Here is a 14,430-nt window from a genome sequence, read left to right as displayed (position 1 = left end):
CAAAAGCGCACATGATTTATCCAGACTCCTCTCAGGACTCTCCTTGCCACATGCATCAGTTGAACTGCACAAAGATTCTTTTGACATCTGAAATGAGGCTCTTATTTCAGTCACCCTGCTTAAAAAGAAAAAAAGCTTTATCCCAAGACACCCATGACAAAACTGCTTTGAGGAAGTTGCAGTCATCCCACACAGACACACATCCCTCCTTTAAATACAAAACCCAAACACCATGTTTTTTCCCCAGACTGCGCAGTTAGAACCTGTTTTAAATTACACTTCTCAGTACGCCCAAGTTGAGCAGCATTTTGTGGATCAGAATTCTAGCATTTAGCATAAAACTACAAAGGTACTTTCCACTGCAGCTTTTCTCACAAAAAGCAATTAAATTTGCTTATTCCTGGACTGCAGGGTGCACTGGAGCAAGGCTGATCATCCCAGCAGATATTTCTGCCCACGCTGGCCTTAACATAAAAAGAGGAGGAAAAGCCACAGGCAAGCTCACTAAACATGACTGCAAAGGGACAACATTAAATTCATAGTTTGAAACAATGTTTCTGCCACTACAAGCTGTGTTTTCCACTTTAAATATTCACAGGCCAGTGTTTTCCCCAGATTTCACATTTGTTTCTTGCTTCATGCATTCCAAGACTTGGTAGTTCCCTTTTTTGATTGTTTTTTTCAGCAGAGCTGGAGCTGGGGAAGGAGAAGCCATTTAATGTGGAGTTGTGGAACAGATGTTGAGCACTTCACTGGCAGGCTCACAAAGCCAGGACATCTGTTAGAAATATGTGAGCAGAGAGGCCATCAAGCCTCTCAGATGCTGCAGTGATCCTCTGCCTTTCCTACATCCTCTCCCAAATTACACCGAGGTGTAAGGGAATAGTCCCATCCCTCGCCACCCCCATCACTCCCAGCCCATGTTTTTCTGCTTCCAGGCTGGTGCCTCCACACAGTCGATTCAGGATCACTGACCCAAGCAGGTTCTTTTTTTGTTTCAGGGTTTTCAGGACAAAAAGGAAGGGGGGTGAGCTTTTTGTTGGCCTCTTCACAGAGCAGCAGAGATTTCTCTCAGCATCATTCTCCCTGGCAGGATCCCGCTACAGGCTGGTGTGGCACAGCAGTTTAATGCAGAACAACCAGAAACAACACATGGTAAAGCACTGAACCATCATGCAATTAGCAGCCTTCCCCAGAAGCATTTTTCAGTACCCCAGGGCACTCAGAATTTGCTGACTGTTTGATTTGTGCTGCCCCAAATTCCTGACATTGCTTAAGCAAACCACAGGATCAGGAACTCAGTGATCCTGTCTTCTGATCCTTTTTTTATAAGGCTACTGCCTTTGTTTTCTTGGAGAAAAAAAGATAATTTCTTTGCCACCTCTGTCTTCCTGATCAGAGGAGCACCAATTTAAATCTCAGCTCCCAAGGGAGAGGGATTTGTTAATTTGACAATACTCTATTCAAACACTAAGAGTTCAACAAACACTTGCTCCAAGATGAGCACATGGATTTTGTTTCATTTGCAATGATTCAATTAGCAGTCATCCAAGGAATTCTGAAAATTTGCTGGGTGTGAGCACACTGGCTCACAGAGTTTTGTTGTTCTTGATCCAGATGTGACCCTGGCAAGCAGAGATGTGCAAAAAAAACTCCCCCACACCACACCTGGTCCAGCCAAGGTGAAGGGCACTGCTCATCCTGCTCTGGGCTGACTGACAGCCTGCATCCATCACCTGAGAGAAGATAAATGCTGCTGTCACCCCAGCTCCTGAGCTCCATCCATCACTGCTCAACCAGGCTGGCTTTTGTTTGTTTGGAGTTGTTTCTGTTAAAAAAAAAAAAAAAAGTAGGATATTAAAGCTCACCTATCCAACCAGCTGGCAGCGAGAACTATCAGACACAGTGCACCAGAGAAACACTCTGATATCATCCTGACAGAGCCCTGTGGATAGGTTTGGTCTCTCCCAACTAATAAAGGCATCCCAAAAACATCCTCTACCCTACACAGCCCCTGTGAGCCTGCAGGGAGGCTCTGCAGCACACAGACACCTCCACACTGAGCACAGACCAAAAGCCATCACCTCCCTGCTCCCCTGCCTCAGCTTTATTGCCTGGGGGACAACTGTGTCCAATTTCCAGAAGATTCTGCCTTGGATACGACCCAGCTAGGGAGGCAGAACTCAAACCAACTATAAATGCATTTTGGAATTGATGGAAGGAGGTGTAATTTTATCATATCTTGAGAGTGATCTGGAAATAGCATTCCCCATGTCTGGCAAGCAAAGTGCTTTAATAAAGGTCCTGGAGCAGGGAACACATCTTCTCTGTGTCAGGGGCTGTGGCAGTAGGCAGCACTCATTGCTTTATCAAATATTACTGCTTGGCTGTTTGTGGGAAACAGGCACAGCCTCATTTGTCACAGTCCTGTTCCCCCCGAGTCACAAAGCTCTGACTGAAGGATCCCTTCAGGGTTTTTTTTCCTGTTTCTGACTGTGCTCCCAGTTCCAGATCAGTCTGTAATGTTTAACAGGTCTGCCACAGCAGCCCAGCACAGACACGGGGTTATCTCCAACAAGGGGAGGAGAGGTTGTGGGAACACCTGGAGTGTGACAGCTCCTGCACAGACAGACAGCTCGAGCTGGATATCAGGGTGAGGGTTTGGACAAACACTGCACCACAATGGTGGTGGTTCCTCTTGTTTGGTTCTCACATTCCCTCTGCTTTGCTGTGTGTGGGCAGCTCTGTCCTGCAAAGTCTGTGTAAGATCCTGTTCAAGCCGATCACCTGGTGTTTATGGGTGTGGCTTGCCCTTTGATTGGCCTTTAGGCAAAATTGGTTGCACTGCCCGGTGAAATCATGTCATTTTAGGGAATTTGAGCAGCTACACAGTCCATGACAAACACTAATTAGCGCTCTGTTCCTTTGTCCTACCGACTGGGTCCCAGCATGGTTTGCCATTTGCCTCACTAAGCTGCAGCTCCTGTCCAGAGAGCACACAGGCACTGTGCCCTGTGCAGGCATTCAGCGAGCACAGCAAGGGCTTCACTTGGTCACTGCAGCACAACTTTGCAGATTAAAGCAGAATTCAGTGTATGAGAGCAGATCCTATGCTTTGCATGCACAACTGTGAGGTACATAGAAGGGTTTGGTACCAGCCTTGGCCCATACACTAAAAAGGAGCTGGAAGAGGTGTAGGGAAGCAGCAAAGTGTATTCTGTGTCCTCCCCAGTTAGGTTCTGACCAGGACCAACAAGAGCAGATTAATGCTTGTACTGGGAGTGGGACCCTCACCCTGCTGCTACACCAAAAAAAATGCAGAGCCTTACTCAGGACTCTTCAGCCTACCCTACTTACTGACTCTATTACCAACATCTCCTTCACACAGAAGCTTTCTGCCAGAACCTCTCCTCTAATTCACTGTACTATTTCCTGCCTGATTTCAGCAAGCTCTGGAAGAGGTTCTGCTCTCAGATCTCTGTGCACTACCTTTGACCTTATCAAACAAGTCAATCCCCCAGGGTCAAGATTGGGACACTTAAAAGTTTTACTCACCAGGAAAGTCTCACCAGAGGAGAGGCGTGGGAACTGTGTGGCTCCCCAGAGGCTTTTATTGTCTCATTAAGCTCTTCTTAATGAGAATTTCCTCACCTGCTGCAGTGTCCCTCCCATTCATTTGCATTCACTATCCTGCTGATAGTACTCAAGGCTGTCAGCTCCCACTCCTTCCTTTTTCCTCATAACTATTCTGAGCCCGTTTTTTATCTCCCTGATCTCATCCAGGTCCCAGGGAGAAAATACTTTCTCCTCTTTTGTTACTGCTTGCCACATCCTCCTTGGCTGGTTTCCTCCCTGCCATCTCTGCAGCTTCTCCTGGCTCCAGAGCCACCTGCAATAGTCTCTCCTCCAAGGCAAGGCAGCAACAGCTGCTCGTGGTGAGACCCCTGACTTAAATGCTCACTAAAAACTTGCTTGTTCTCTCAGCTAAGGCTCCCCATGCGCAGCCTGGGATCACAAACACCTCAATGCCTGCCCCCCGAACACCGCGGTAGCTCTGCCCATCCCAGCCAGTGTTTGTAGGGCGGGGCTGTCGGATCTGCCCCTCTGCAGGACCAATGAGGCCGCGGGTTCAGCACCTTTCTCAATGACTGCAAACACTGGGGGGTTCAGGCTGTTCCCCCCCTCCCATGGCATCTGAAAGAGCCTTGACAGCAGAGCTGCGTCAGAGGGGGCACAGCTGCCAAAGCAGCCGTTCAGCCTCCTCTGATTGCTGTTGGAAAGTGTTTCCCCATTTTTTTCATTCAAGCTTTTCTAGATAAGCATATGGCAAATGGAAATATCAGAGAGAATGAGCTGCCTCCTAGTTGGGAATGAGGGACTGACAATTATCCCTGTGATAATGAGGTAGTCTGAACATGAAGGAACTCGATACAATGGGAGATTTATCATGGAAGCAGTCCCTTGGCAGCCTGGCCTGCCTTGCTGTCAGCATGGTTTCCCATTGCACAAGGGCAGGGATCGGACCCAGGGTGATAAATCCATCTCTATCCCAAGCTCATCCTGCTCCGTTACCTATGGCTTTTCCATGGTAATTCCTTAGATCACCCAGACACTGCTTCACTTAAACCATGTTGTCCCATGGGACTCTGTACCCACCTTGGATCTCCAAATGACCCAGAAAACTTTCTGCTTTCCTTCCTACCACAAACCAGGTCAACATTTCAAATCCTGACCTTCAAGGCTGCCAGGGTAGAGGAGAGAGGCAAGCCAGGAGTCCGAGGCCTTGGTCCAACCCTCACGGAGACTCTTGTCACAAGGAATTATGTGGACTCTGCAAACAGATAAAGAAAACCAGAGAGAGCAAACCTGGGTCTGCAAAACCTTGACATGGCAATCGATGCTGTAGTTTACCATCAGGAGCAAGTAAATAGCCCCAGAGTTACGTGCTGCATGGCAAACATTGCGGTTTTATCTGCATGACAGGCAGCAATTTGTGACAAAGGTTAAATCTCTCTGCTCACTCAAGTTTGACGTATGATGGTCATGTTACATTCCCCGTTCTCAGCGGGTTTTGCATGAATGTGCCTGTGTGCCTTCAGGATCGTGACCTTCATTCAATACTGCATGGCCCAGCAGACCCATAATTAATCCCCAACATGTTCAGCTGACAGCTCTCATTCATAACATCATCCATGCAGAATGGTGAGGTACGTGTGAATTCCTACAATCCCTGGGAGTCAGAGATTTTCCAGCCACCGGAGCAGGGAGGCTCCAAGGCAGGTTTCTGACAGGATGAACAGGACAATTGGTAGGTTGGACTAATCTACAGGTAAATTGGGTAGGGCAGGAGAGGGAGGTGTGATACAGTCACTGCTCACTGAGGATGGGCTAGGAATGACAACACCTCAGTGCTGGCATTCCTGTTACGTGACCAACATTTTCTACTCATAAAAATCTAAGAGGTCCAGAGGCTTATGAAGCCTGTAAGAAAGTCCCCACCTTCTTCACCCTGGACAGTTTGCAAACATGAAGCTTGGCCAGATTCAGCTCAGCCACTTGTTTTTCTCCCAGTCACTGGTTTTCAAATGTACCCAAAGGTCTGAAACCCAAATAAACCATAACCATTTTCTGGCAATCAGATCCATGTGCCCCAGGCAAATCCTCACACCCAGGTCATGTCCTGTCTGCCTCACTCATAGGGCTGCTGCTAATACCAGTGGTTTGTTTCCAAATTCTAGATATTTGATCTTTTTATCTGCTTGTTCTTTTACCAAAGATGAACCTGCTCAGTCAGGTTGGATCAAGTGTTTATCCCACAGGCAACACAACAGGGTGGGTATGTTTTACACAAGTTTATTGGGGGACAATATTCATTCACCAACAGCACAAAATATCAGATCTCTGCTATTTAAGGGCTGGGAGCATGTCAAACACAAACAGAGATTAGCATTGCTCAGAAATACATCAAATCTGAGTAACAGCAGCACAACCACTGATTTGTCCTGTCTGAGGAGAGAAAAGAGTGTCTTAGTCACTATTCCATTCTCTACAAAAATACATACAGCCATTGTGTTTAACCCTATTTCTATAAAGGCTCCATACACAAGAGTCAAAAGGCACATGGAGAAACATACTGCTACTTTGACCCACCTTGCTGCAGCTCCAGAGAGCTCTTCCATCCCCATTGTGTGTTCAATCACAGCATATTTGAGACATCTCCAAAACACAAAATCCCACCACACTAGTATGCGCAGCCCCTTGCAGTCCCCAGTCCCACGATTTGAGCTCTGAAATGAGGGAAAATGCAGAGAAAAGAACGGCCCCTTCCACAGCAGCTCCTGCTCAGACCCTCGGCACCTCCACTTCCGAAGCAGACCTGGACTTGCGCCGGCCGGTCAGGCTGCCCAGGACCGACTCCTCGCTGAGGGCCCCCTCGAAGGCGGACAGGATGGACTGGCGGAACTTCTCCTTGAAATCCGGCCCCACGAAGACGTACAGGATGGGGTTGATGCAGCTGTTGAAGAAAGCAAGGCTGGAAACCAAGGGGATCCCTATGTAAAGGGCCAGTTTCATCTCATGGCTGGAAGAGCTGTTGGATATTTCCAGCAAGGAGAAGACGTGATATGGGAAATAACAGAGGAAAAACGAGACTGTGACAGCAATGATGATTCTGTAGGGCTTTGCAGAGTTGGCCAGCTGCCTTCTTTTCAGCTTGACAGCCACGACGCTGTAGCAGATGAGAATCACCATGAAGGGGATGAGGAACCCACATAAGAACCGCGTGACGATCATCGCCTTGTGCCGCATCCTCCACAGCCTGCGCGTCGCCTCCGACGTGTAATCATCAGACAGAGCAAAATTATTGTAACAGCTGGTGACGTTCCTGGAGCTGACCAGGGTGTCCCGAAAGACGAGGTACGGGGAGCTGAGCAGCACAGCCAGGCCCCACGTCCCCAGCGCAATCCTGGCCGCCAGCTCCGGGCTCCTGCGGTTGTGAGACCAGACGGGGAACGCCACAGAAACGCAGCGGTCCATGCTGATCACCGTCAGGAGGAAGACGCTGGCAAACATGTTGAGGAAGGCCATGGTGCTGTTCAGCTTGCACAGCAGCTTCCCAAAGGGCCAGTGGAAGCCCAGGGCGGTGTAGGCGATGCTGAGGGGCAGGAAGAAGGTAAAGATGAAGTCAGCTATGGCCAGGTTGAGGAACCAGATGGAATTCACCGTCTTCTTCATCTTGAAGCCTGCAATCCAAATGACGAGGCCGTTGCCTGACACCCCCAGCAAACAGGCGATGCTGTACACCACCATGGAGAGGATGTGCATGGCCCTCTGCAGCCCAGAGTAGTAGTCATGGTCAGTGGCAGTGTCAGGCTGCTCCGTGGGGCAGCTGGCAGAGAAGGGAAAAGGGGAAGAAAAGGTGCTGTCCATCACTAGCAAGCCAAGACCTGGAATCACAACAAAACTGTTATCTGCTGCTCAAGAGAGGTGAAAATCTTTGTGAGCAACTGTACACAAAATGTGTATGAAAAGCTAGATTAGATTAATTAGTGTATAATTAATATAAAGTCCTTCTCTACAGCACATGCAGCTTCACAGAAACCAACCCCAATTTTGCTGTTGATGTCAACCTGTCAGAACAACACCCTCATCACCAGCCCACAGCAGCAATTCAGCATGGACCAGCAGCAAAACCATTGAAACCCAGATCCCCCCATTGTGACCAATCCTCTTTGGATGACCAGTAACAAATTATGACACCAAAAACTACCTAGACTGGCAACAATGATATTAACAGACTTATTCTTCCAGGGAGATGCAGAACAACACCTGAGCTATATCCAAGCGTAACCACAGACCCTTTACCCACCCACCACCCTCTGGTGAGCCCACCCTCCTCCTCCTCTCTCTCCTGTTCATCCTGGCACTTGCCTTGGCAGACCTGGCAAGACTCACTGTGCTGTTCTTGGCTGCTCTGCCCACTGAGGGTAGTCTCACCCTCCTGCCTGGCTCCCCTTGTGCTGCTCCTCTCCGGGGTGACTCACACTGCCTCGCCCCATTTTCCCATGGCTTGGGATCACGCGGAATTTAGTAGGATCACTTATTCCCTAATTTTCTTCCTCAATTTATGGTGTGTTGATTTAACCCCTGAAGCCCCAGGGGGTGCAGGTTCCTCGGGGCTGGTTGGCCAAGCCCACCCACTAACTCGGATGTGATGAATGAAGAAAACACAAAACAGCGCCGCTCTCCTGCCTGAACCATTCACCCCCTGGCTGCTCCCCTTCCTGAGCACCCCGAAATCCCTCTGGGTACCCGTGAGGGGTACAGGGCCAGCTCCACTCCCCACAACAGCAGCAACGTGCCCAGCCTGTGCCAGGGCCTGGAGACACGGCCTTGGCAGGGGGGTGCCTGGAAATGTCCCTGCCCGCTGCACGGTGTTGGGGTGTCCCATCCTTCGGCTCGTGGGGGAAGTGGCGGGACACCGGGAACACCGCAGGGTTGGCGGAGAAGCACCGGGGGGTGCACGGCAGGCAGGGCCGGAGCTGCGGGTGACAGGAGTGACAGCAGAGGGGTGACAGCACAAGAGGGGTGACAGCAGAGGAAGGGTGACGACACAGGGGTGACAGCCGCGGGCCCCCCGCCCCTCCCGGCCCAAGGTCACCCGCGCCCCGGGCGCCACGTGCGGGCTGCGCCGCCGGCCCCGCCCCTGCGCTGGCCAATGGGAGGCGGGGAGGGGGCAGAGCGCGGCGCTGATTGGCCGCGGCGCGGAGGGGGCGGGGCCCGGCCGGGCTATGGTAGCGCGCGGGCTTTGGCGCGGTAGCGGAATCGGGAGCGGGTAAGGACCGGGACCGGGACCCAATCTGGGTGTGCGGGTGGGCAGAGCAGGGCCGGGGCACGGCATCCCGCTGAGGGGCACAGCGCCGGTCCCCGCCACGCGGGGCAGGGCAGAGGGGCGCGCCACCAGGCTCTCGGGATGTGGGAGGTGATGGAGTCCGGCTACAGGGGGTGCAGATCTAGGTAGAGACAGAGCTTCGGGGATGGGGCTCCCCAGGTGAGGTACCAGGTGTGCGGGAGGTCTCATCCTGCCTGGGAATGGCAGCTCTGTCCCTCTGTGCAGTGAGTGCTGCAGCACCCTGGGCTGGGGACCATGCAGGACCTGCGTCCTGCTCAGAGCCACAGCACTGCCCCTCGCAGCCTTTGCTCAGCCCAGCCTCTCCGGCCGTGAGGATTCCCACCCTGCCAGTGAGCCTGGGCTCGGGCCAGAGCATGGCTGAGCATCCCTGCCCAGCAAGGGCGGCGTGAATGGACTTTGGCAGCTTGGCACAAGGAAACCACGTGGGATTGCTTAATAACCTGCTCACGGACCTTCACCCGTCCTTGGGGGTTAATGAGTAAAAAGATGGATTGTTTTATGCCAAGGCAGCAGCTAGGCTGTTATTCCTTCCCCAAAAGCAGCATCAACCGGGCCAGAGGGCTCCTGCCAGGCCTGGGCATCACCCATGCCACGGAGCCCAGCAGAGGCAGAGCTGCTGCCTCTCAGGGCCTCTCAGCTCCACAGGATGCTTCAGTCAGGGTTTGGGGCAGGACTCTGACCTGCTGGGGTTTTGCCCAAGGGAAAGCAGCCAAGAGGTTCAAGCGTGCTGGGCATCACAGCATGTTAAACTGAGATCTGTGGGTACAAGCACTTCACTGCCCTTGAAATTAAACATCAGGCACTGCCGAGCTGGGCAGGGGGAGCTCAGGGAGGGGTGGTGATGGGAGAGCATCAGACATTATCAAAGCACAGGAATTAGCAACCTGATCTTAAATCAGCAGGGGAAGCCTGAGGGTTGTGTGTGTTTTCCTCACCCATCAGCCTGTGGCTGTTCTCAGGGAATACACGGGATGGCAGCAGGCAGCACTCAGGGAGATGTGGAGGCACCCAGCCCTGCTGCCATCCCACAGGCTCCCTGCTCCCCTGGCAGGTGACTCAGAGCCAGCAGCAGCACCATGGCGAGCTCAGCACAGGGCCTGCCCAGCGCCGAGCTCTGGGCCTCCCATAACAAGATGGTGATGGAGCCGCTGGACACCAACGACCCCGAGGTGAGAGCCCCTTCCTGGCTCCTGCCCAGCTGCCTCATTGTCCCCCAGCCAGCCATGGGGATGCTGACCTGGTCAAGCCAAGGACATGGCAGGGTCCAAGGCTGAGCTGCTGGAGCCCATCCATCCTCTGTGCCCTCTGTGGCTGGTAGGGATCAGCTGCACCAAGAAGGGATCACATCTCTGTTCTCCAGCACCTTTCCAAGCCCCTGTTCCTGTGGTGGAACATCCACATCTCCATGCAGAGATGGCTGAGGCCATTTCTCTCCTTTCCCAAAGGTGCACAGCATCATCAAGAAGGAGAAGCAGCGGCAGAGGTTGGGGCTGGAGTTAATTGCATCGGAGAACTTTGCAAGCCGAGCAGTCCTGGAGGCCCTGGGATCCTGCATGAACAACAAATACTCTGAGGGTTACCCAGGACAGAGGTATGGGGCTGGGGCTAAGGCCCACCAACCCAAACCCTGGCAGGGTAGGAGAGGAACCAGAGAGGGAAGCAGGGTCCTTGTGCTGGCAGCCAGGCTCTTCCAGGACAGGCTCTGACCTTCTCAGCCTCTGTCCTTGGCCACACATGGGACAGTCCCAGCAGGGTCACATCTGCTGTGGCTGCACAAAAGGGGCACCACCCCAGTGTGTCCCCAGCCTGGTGACAGGGCCTGTTCTGAGTCCTGAGTTTGGTTTTATCCTTGTCCTGCACTGCAGGTACTATGGCGGGACAGAGTTTGTGGATGAGCTGGAGAGGCTGTGCCAGAAGCGAGCCCTGCAGGCTTACCGGCTCGACCCCCAGAAGTGGGGAGTCAATGTCCAGCCCTACTCAGGTATTGGGGTGCTCAGGAAAGCCAGGGCAGGCCCCTGTGTGCCCCAGCATTCATACCCAACCCGCTGTGCTCTCTCTGCAGGGTCACCTGCAAACTTTGCAGTGTACACGGCCCTGGTGGAGCCCCACGGCAGGATCATGGGGCTGGACCTGCCTGATGGTGGCCACCTCACCCACGGCTTCATGACAGACAAGAAGAAGATCTCTGCCACCTCTGTCTTCTTTGAGTCCATGCCCTACAAGGTAGGGAGCTGCTCCAGCCAGAGCCAGGATGCACCTATCATAAGTATTGGTGCCTCAAAGTGAAAAGTGCCAGGCCTCCCTCCTGCAGGACAGCACTGCAGCTGATCTTCACCACAGTGAGGTGGCTGAAGCCTCCTCTTCCTCTCCCAGGTCAACCCCAAGACCGGTTACATCGACTATGACAAGCTGGAGGAGAACGCCCGGCTCTTCCACCCCAAGCTGATCATAGCAGGTAAGGGTCACACCTGTACCAACCTCCCTGGTGGCACGGCTGGGGTGGCTCCCTGAAGCCCATGGATGCTGCAGTACCAGGAGGAAACCTCCAACACAACCACCCCGCAAGGAGCTTGTGTACTGTGCTTGTGTACAGCCTGCTGGGCTGGCTGCACTGCAGGCCTGCTCCTGGGGCTGAGCCAGGGTCCTGCACATCTGCTCCCGTCCCCTCCTGTCCCCCGCTCACCGCTGTCCCCGCAGGTGTCAGCTGCTACTCGCGGAACCTGGACTACGCCCGCATGCGGAAGATCGCGGATGACAACGGGGCGTTCCTGATGGCAGACATGGCGCACATCAGCGGGCTGGTGGCTGCCGGCGTGGTGCCCTCGCCCTTCGAGCACTGCGACATCGTCTCCACCACCACCCACAAGACGCTGCGGGGCTGCAGGGCCGGAATGATCTTCTACCGCAAAGGTGCCCGGGGTGCCGGGAGAAACGCTCCTTCCTGCTCTAACTGGGAAGGAGGGAGGGCAGAAAGATCCCAGGAGTGCCTGGGGAGCTTCCCTGGGCTAACCCTGGCTCAGATTTGAAGAGGAACAACCGCTGTGCCTGCTGTGAGCAGCCAGGGGGTGAAAGCAGCTCGTGGGAAAAGGGTGGCTGCGCTGCCTTGTCACCATGTCCTCCCTGTCTCACAGGCACCCGCAGCGTGGACCCCAAGACAGGCAAGGAGACCCTCTACAACCTGGAGAGCCTCATCAACCAGGCAGTGTTCCCAGGGCTGCAGGGAGGCCCACACAACCACGCCATTGCAGGTATGCAGCCAGGCTGGCTGCCAGCTCCAGCATGGCAGAGGGAGCTGGCAAAGGGCTCCTGGCAGGGCTCTGACCCCCAGCAGCAGCACAGGAGGCTCCAGCTGCCCTACAGAGCTCACAGACTGGGGACACTGTGGCAAAAGGCAGCTGGCGATCCAGCATTGCCCAAGGAGTGACCAAGCCCATCCTGTCCTGTGTTTTGGCTCATGGCTCATGCCATGTTAGGGCAAAGGAAGGATCAGTCCATTCATTCATTCAGCTTCCATATGGCTTCTGCTGGCAGTGCCATTGCTGATGGGAGCCCCCCAAATCTGACCCTGGCCTGCCTCTATCCACAGGGATTGCTGTGGCACTGCATCAGGCCATGACACCCGAGTTCAAGGCTTACCAGCAGCAGGTGGTGGCCAACTGCAAGGCACTCTCATCAGCACTGATGGAGATGGGCTACGACATCGTCACAGGTGAGGACACGTCTTGGCAGTGGGATGGGGCTGACCCTGGGCAGCTCTTCAAGGACACCATGGCAGGGCTCTGTTGGCACAATTCCTCACTCCCTGTTAGATCTCAAGTCTTCTTTTGCTGAAGCACTTCCCCAGTCCCACCAAAGCCCTCTCTTTGCAGGGGGCTCTGACAACCACCTGATCCTGGTGGACCTGCGCAGCAAAGGCACAGATGGCGGCCGGGCCGAGCGGGTGCTGGAGCTCTGCTCTATTGCCTGCAACAAGAACACGTGCCCTGGTGAGGGATCCCACAAGCTCTGCCAGCCCCTGCTCAGCCCCAGGAGCCAGGCTGGATGCCCACAGGTGGTTTCAGTGCCAGGTTGGGTCACGGGTGCCTCGTTGTGCTGCAGGTGATGTCAGTGCCCTGCGGCCCAGCGGGCTCCGATTCGGGACCCCGGCGCTGACCTCGCGCGGCTTCCGGCAGGACGATTTCCGCAAGGTGGCCCAGTACATCCACAAAGGTGAGCTGGGGGTGGGGAGCCTCAGCTCCAGCTCCAGCCTGGATCAGGGCAGCTCCCCTGCATGAGGAGGCACCAGCTGGCAAGGGAGAACACCCAGCAATGAGGAATAACCATCCTACCTCCACATCTGGATGTGAGGGAGGGCATCTGGCCACAGCTGGGACCAGCCAAACTCTCCCCGCTGTAGGCAGTGGGCTGAAAGCCTGTCCCTCTGGCAGTTCTCTCCCCGTTATCCTCAGGAGTTCCAAGTTGTGTCCCTGGGCAGCAAGTCCCTGAGATGGGAAGGAGGGAGGGAGCAGGGCCGTGTCCCAGGGGGCAGCAGGGCCATGTCCCGGGGGGCAGCAGGGCCATGTCCCGGGGGGCAGCAGGGCCGTGTCCCGGGGGGCAGCAGGGCTCCGTCCCAGGGGGCAGCAGGGCTCCGTCCCAGGGGGCAGCAGGGCTGGGAGAGCCCTGGGCTGCAGCAGCTGTGAGGGCTGACTAAAACATCTCCATCCTGGCAGGGATCGAGCTGGCTCTGCGTGTGCAGAAGGACATGAGCCCCAAGGCCACGCTGAAGGAATTTAAGGACAAATTGGAGGACCCAAAATACCGTGGGGAGCTGAAGGCACTGAAGGAAGAGGTGGAAGCCTTTGCAGCCACGTTCCCGCTGCCAGGGCTGCCTGTCCTGTAAGGGGACACAGCCATGCCCACTCCTGGAGCCACAGGAATACCCAGGATCATGGCACACCCCCAATCCCCAGCCTGACACCAACACCCCAGTGCCTTCTCCCAGCCCTTCCCTGTGGAGCTGCAGCAGCAGCTCCTCCTTTGTCTCTTACTCCCCTTTCCCCTCCCATGTGGGGCACAGGGACCCCATGAGTACAACCCCTGTGGGGACACCAGCCCTGCACCACAGTGTCACCGAGCACCAGGTCACCCTCACTCACCCCATGGTGCCATCCAGCTCCTGCTGGCTGTGGAGCAGCAGATGAGATGTAGGCTGGTCTGTCCACATTCCCTGAACACCCTGCCCATGGCAGTGTGAGGGACAGGGGCTCCAGCTGCACAGGAACCTCACAGCCACTAAAGTCCCCCTGGTTTCAGCCTCGAGGATTCCCCTTCATCCTGTGTGCCTTGCCACCTCACAGGCTACGACAGGGCCAAGCCTTGTCCTGAACATCCCTCCTGGGATCACCATCCCATCCTAACCAGGTCCTCCAATATTTTCTCAGAGCCCTTGGCACAAAGCTTAGGTTGAACCATTTTTTAATAAGCACGGTAAAATTAAGAATTGAACCACAACAAATGACAAGAATTATAAGCTTTAAAAA

At 54.3% G+C, this 14,430-nt stretch overlaps 2 protein-coding genes across 2 annotated transcripts; one reads left to right on the top strand and one right to left on the bottom strand.

The window, feature by feature from the left end:
- Positions 1-5,933: 5,933 nt before the first annotated feature.
- On the bottom strand, positions 5,934-10,191 carry LOC128933767 (chemerin-like receptor 1). The gene is made up of 2 exons (XM_054270851.1): positions 10,149-10,191; positions 5,934-7,445 (listed from the first exon to the last, which is right to left on the bottom strand). Exon 2 carries the CDS (start codon positions 7,426-7,428, stop codon positions 6,343-6,345), a length of 1,086 nt encoding a protein of 361 aa, XP_054126826.1. The 5' UTR covers positions 7,429-7,445; positions 10,149-10,191; the 3' UTR covers positions 5,934-6,342.
- SHMT1 (serine hydroxymethyltransferase 1) lies at positions 8,773-14,428 on the top strand. Its single transcript, XM_054270844.1, has 12 exons — positions 8,773-8,833; positions 9,963-10,080; positions 10,357-10,502; positions 10,777-10,892; positions 10,974-11,134; positions 11,285-11,366; positions 11,609-11,821; positions 12,043-12,159; positions 12,498-12,620; positions 12,781-12,897; positions 13,010-13,120; positions 13,621-14,428. Exons 2-12 carry the CDS (start codon positions 9,988-9,990, stop codon positions 13,788-13,790), a joined length of 1,449 nt encoding a protein of 482 aa, XP_054126819.1. The 5' UTR covers positions 8,773-8,833; positions 9,963-9,987; the 3' UTR covers positions 13,791-14,428.
- The last annotated feature ends 2 nt before the right edge of the window (positions 14,429-14,430 follow it).

The sequence above is a fragment of the Melozone crissalis genome, unplaced genomic scaffold, assembly GCF_028551555.1.
Source record: "Melozone crissalis strain CALT ecotype California unplaced genomic scaffold, PUWL_Pcris_2 ptg000012l_1, whole genome shotgun sequence".
NCBI classification, from domain to species: domain Eukaryota; kingdom Metazoa; phylum Chordata; class Aves; order Passeriformes; family Passerellidae; genus Melozone; species Melozone crissalis.
Note: the sequence above shows the minus strand (reverse complement) of the source record. Positions and strands in the feature narration are given on the sequence as shown.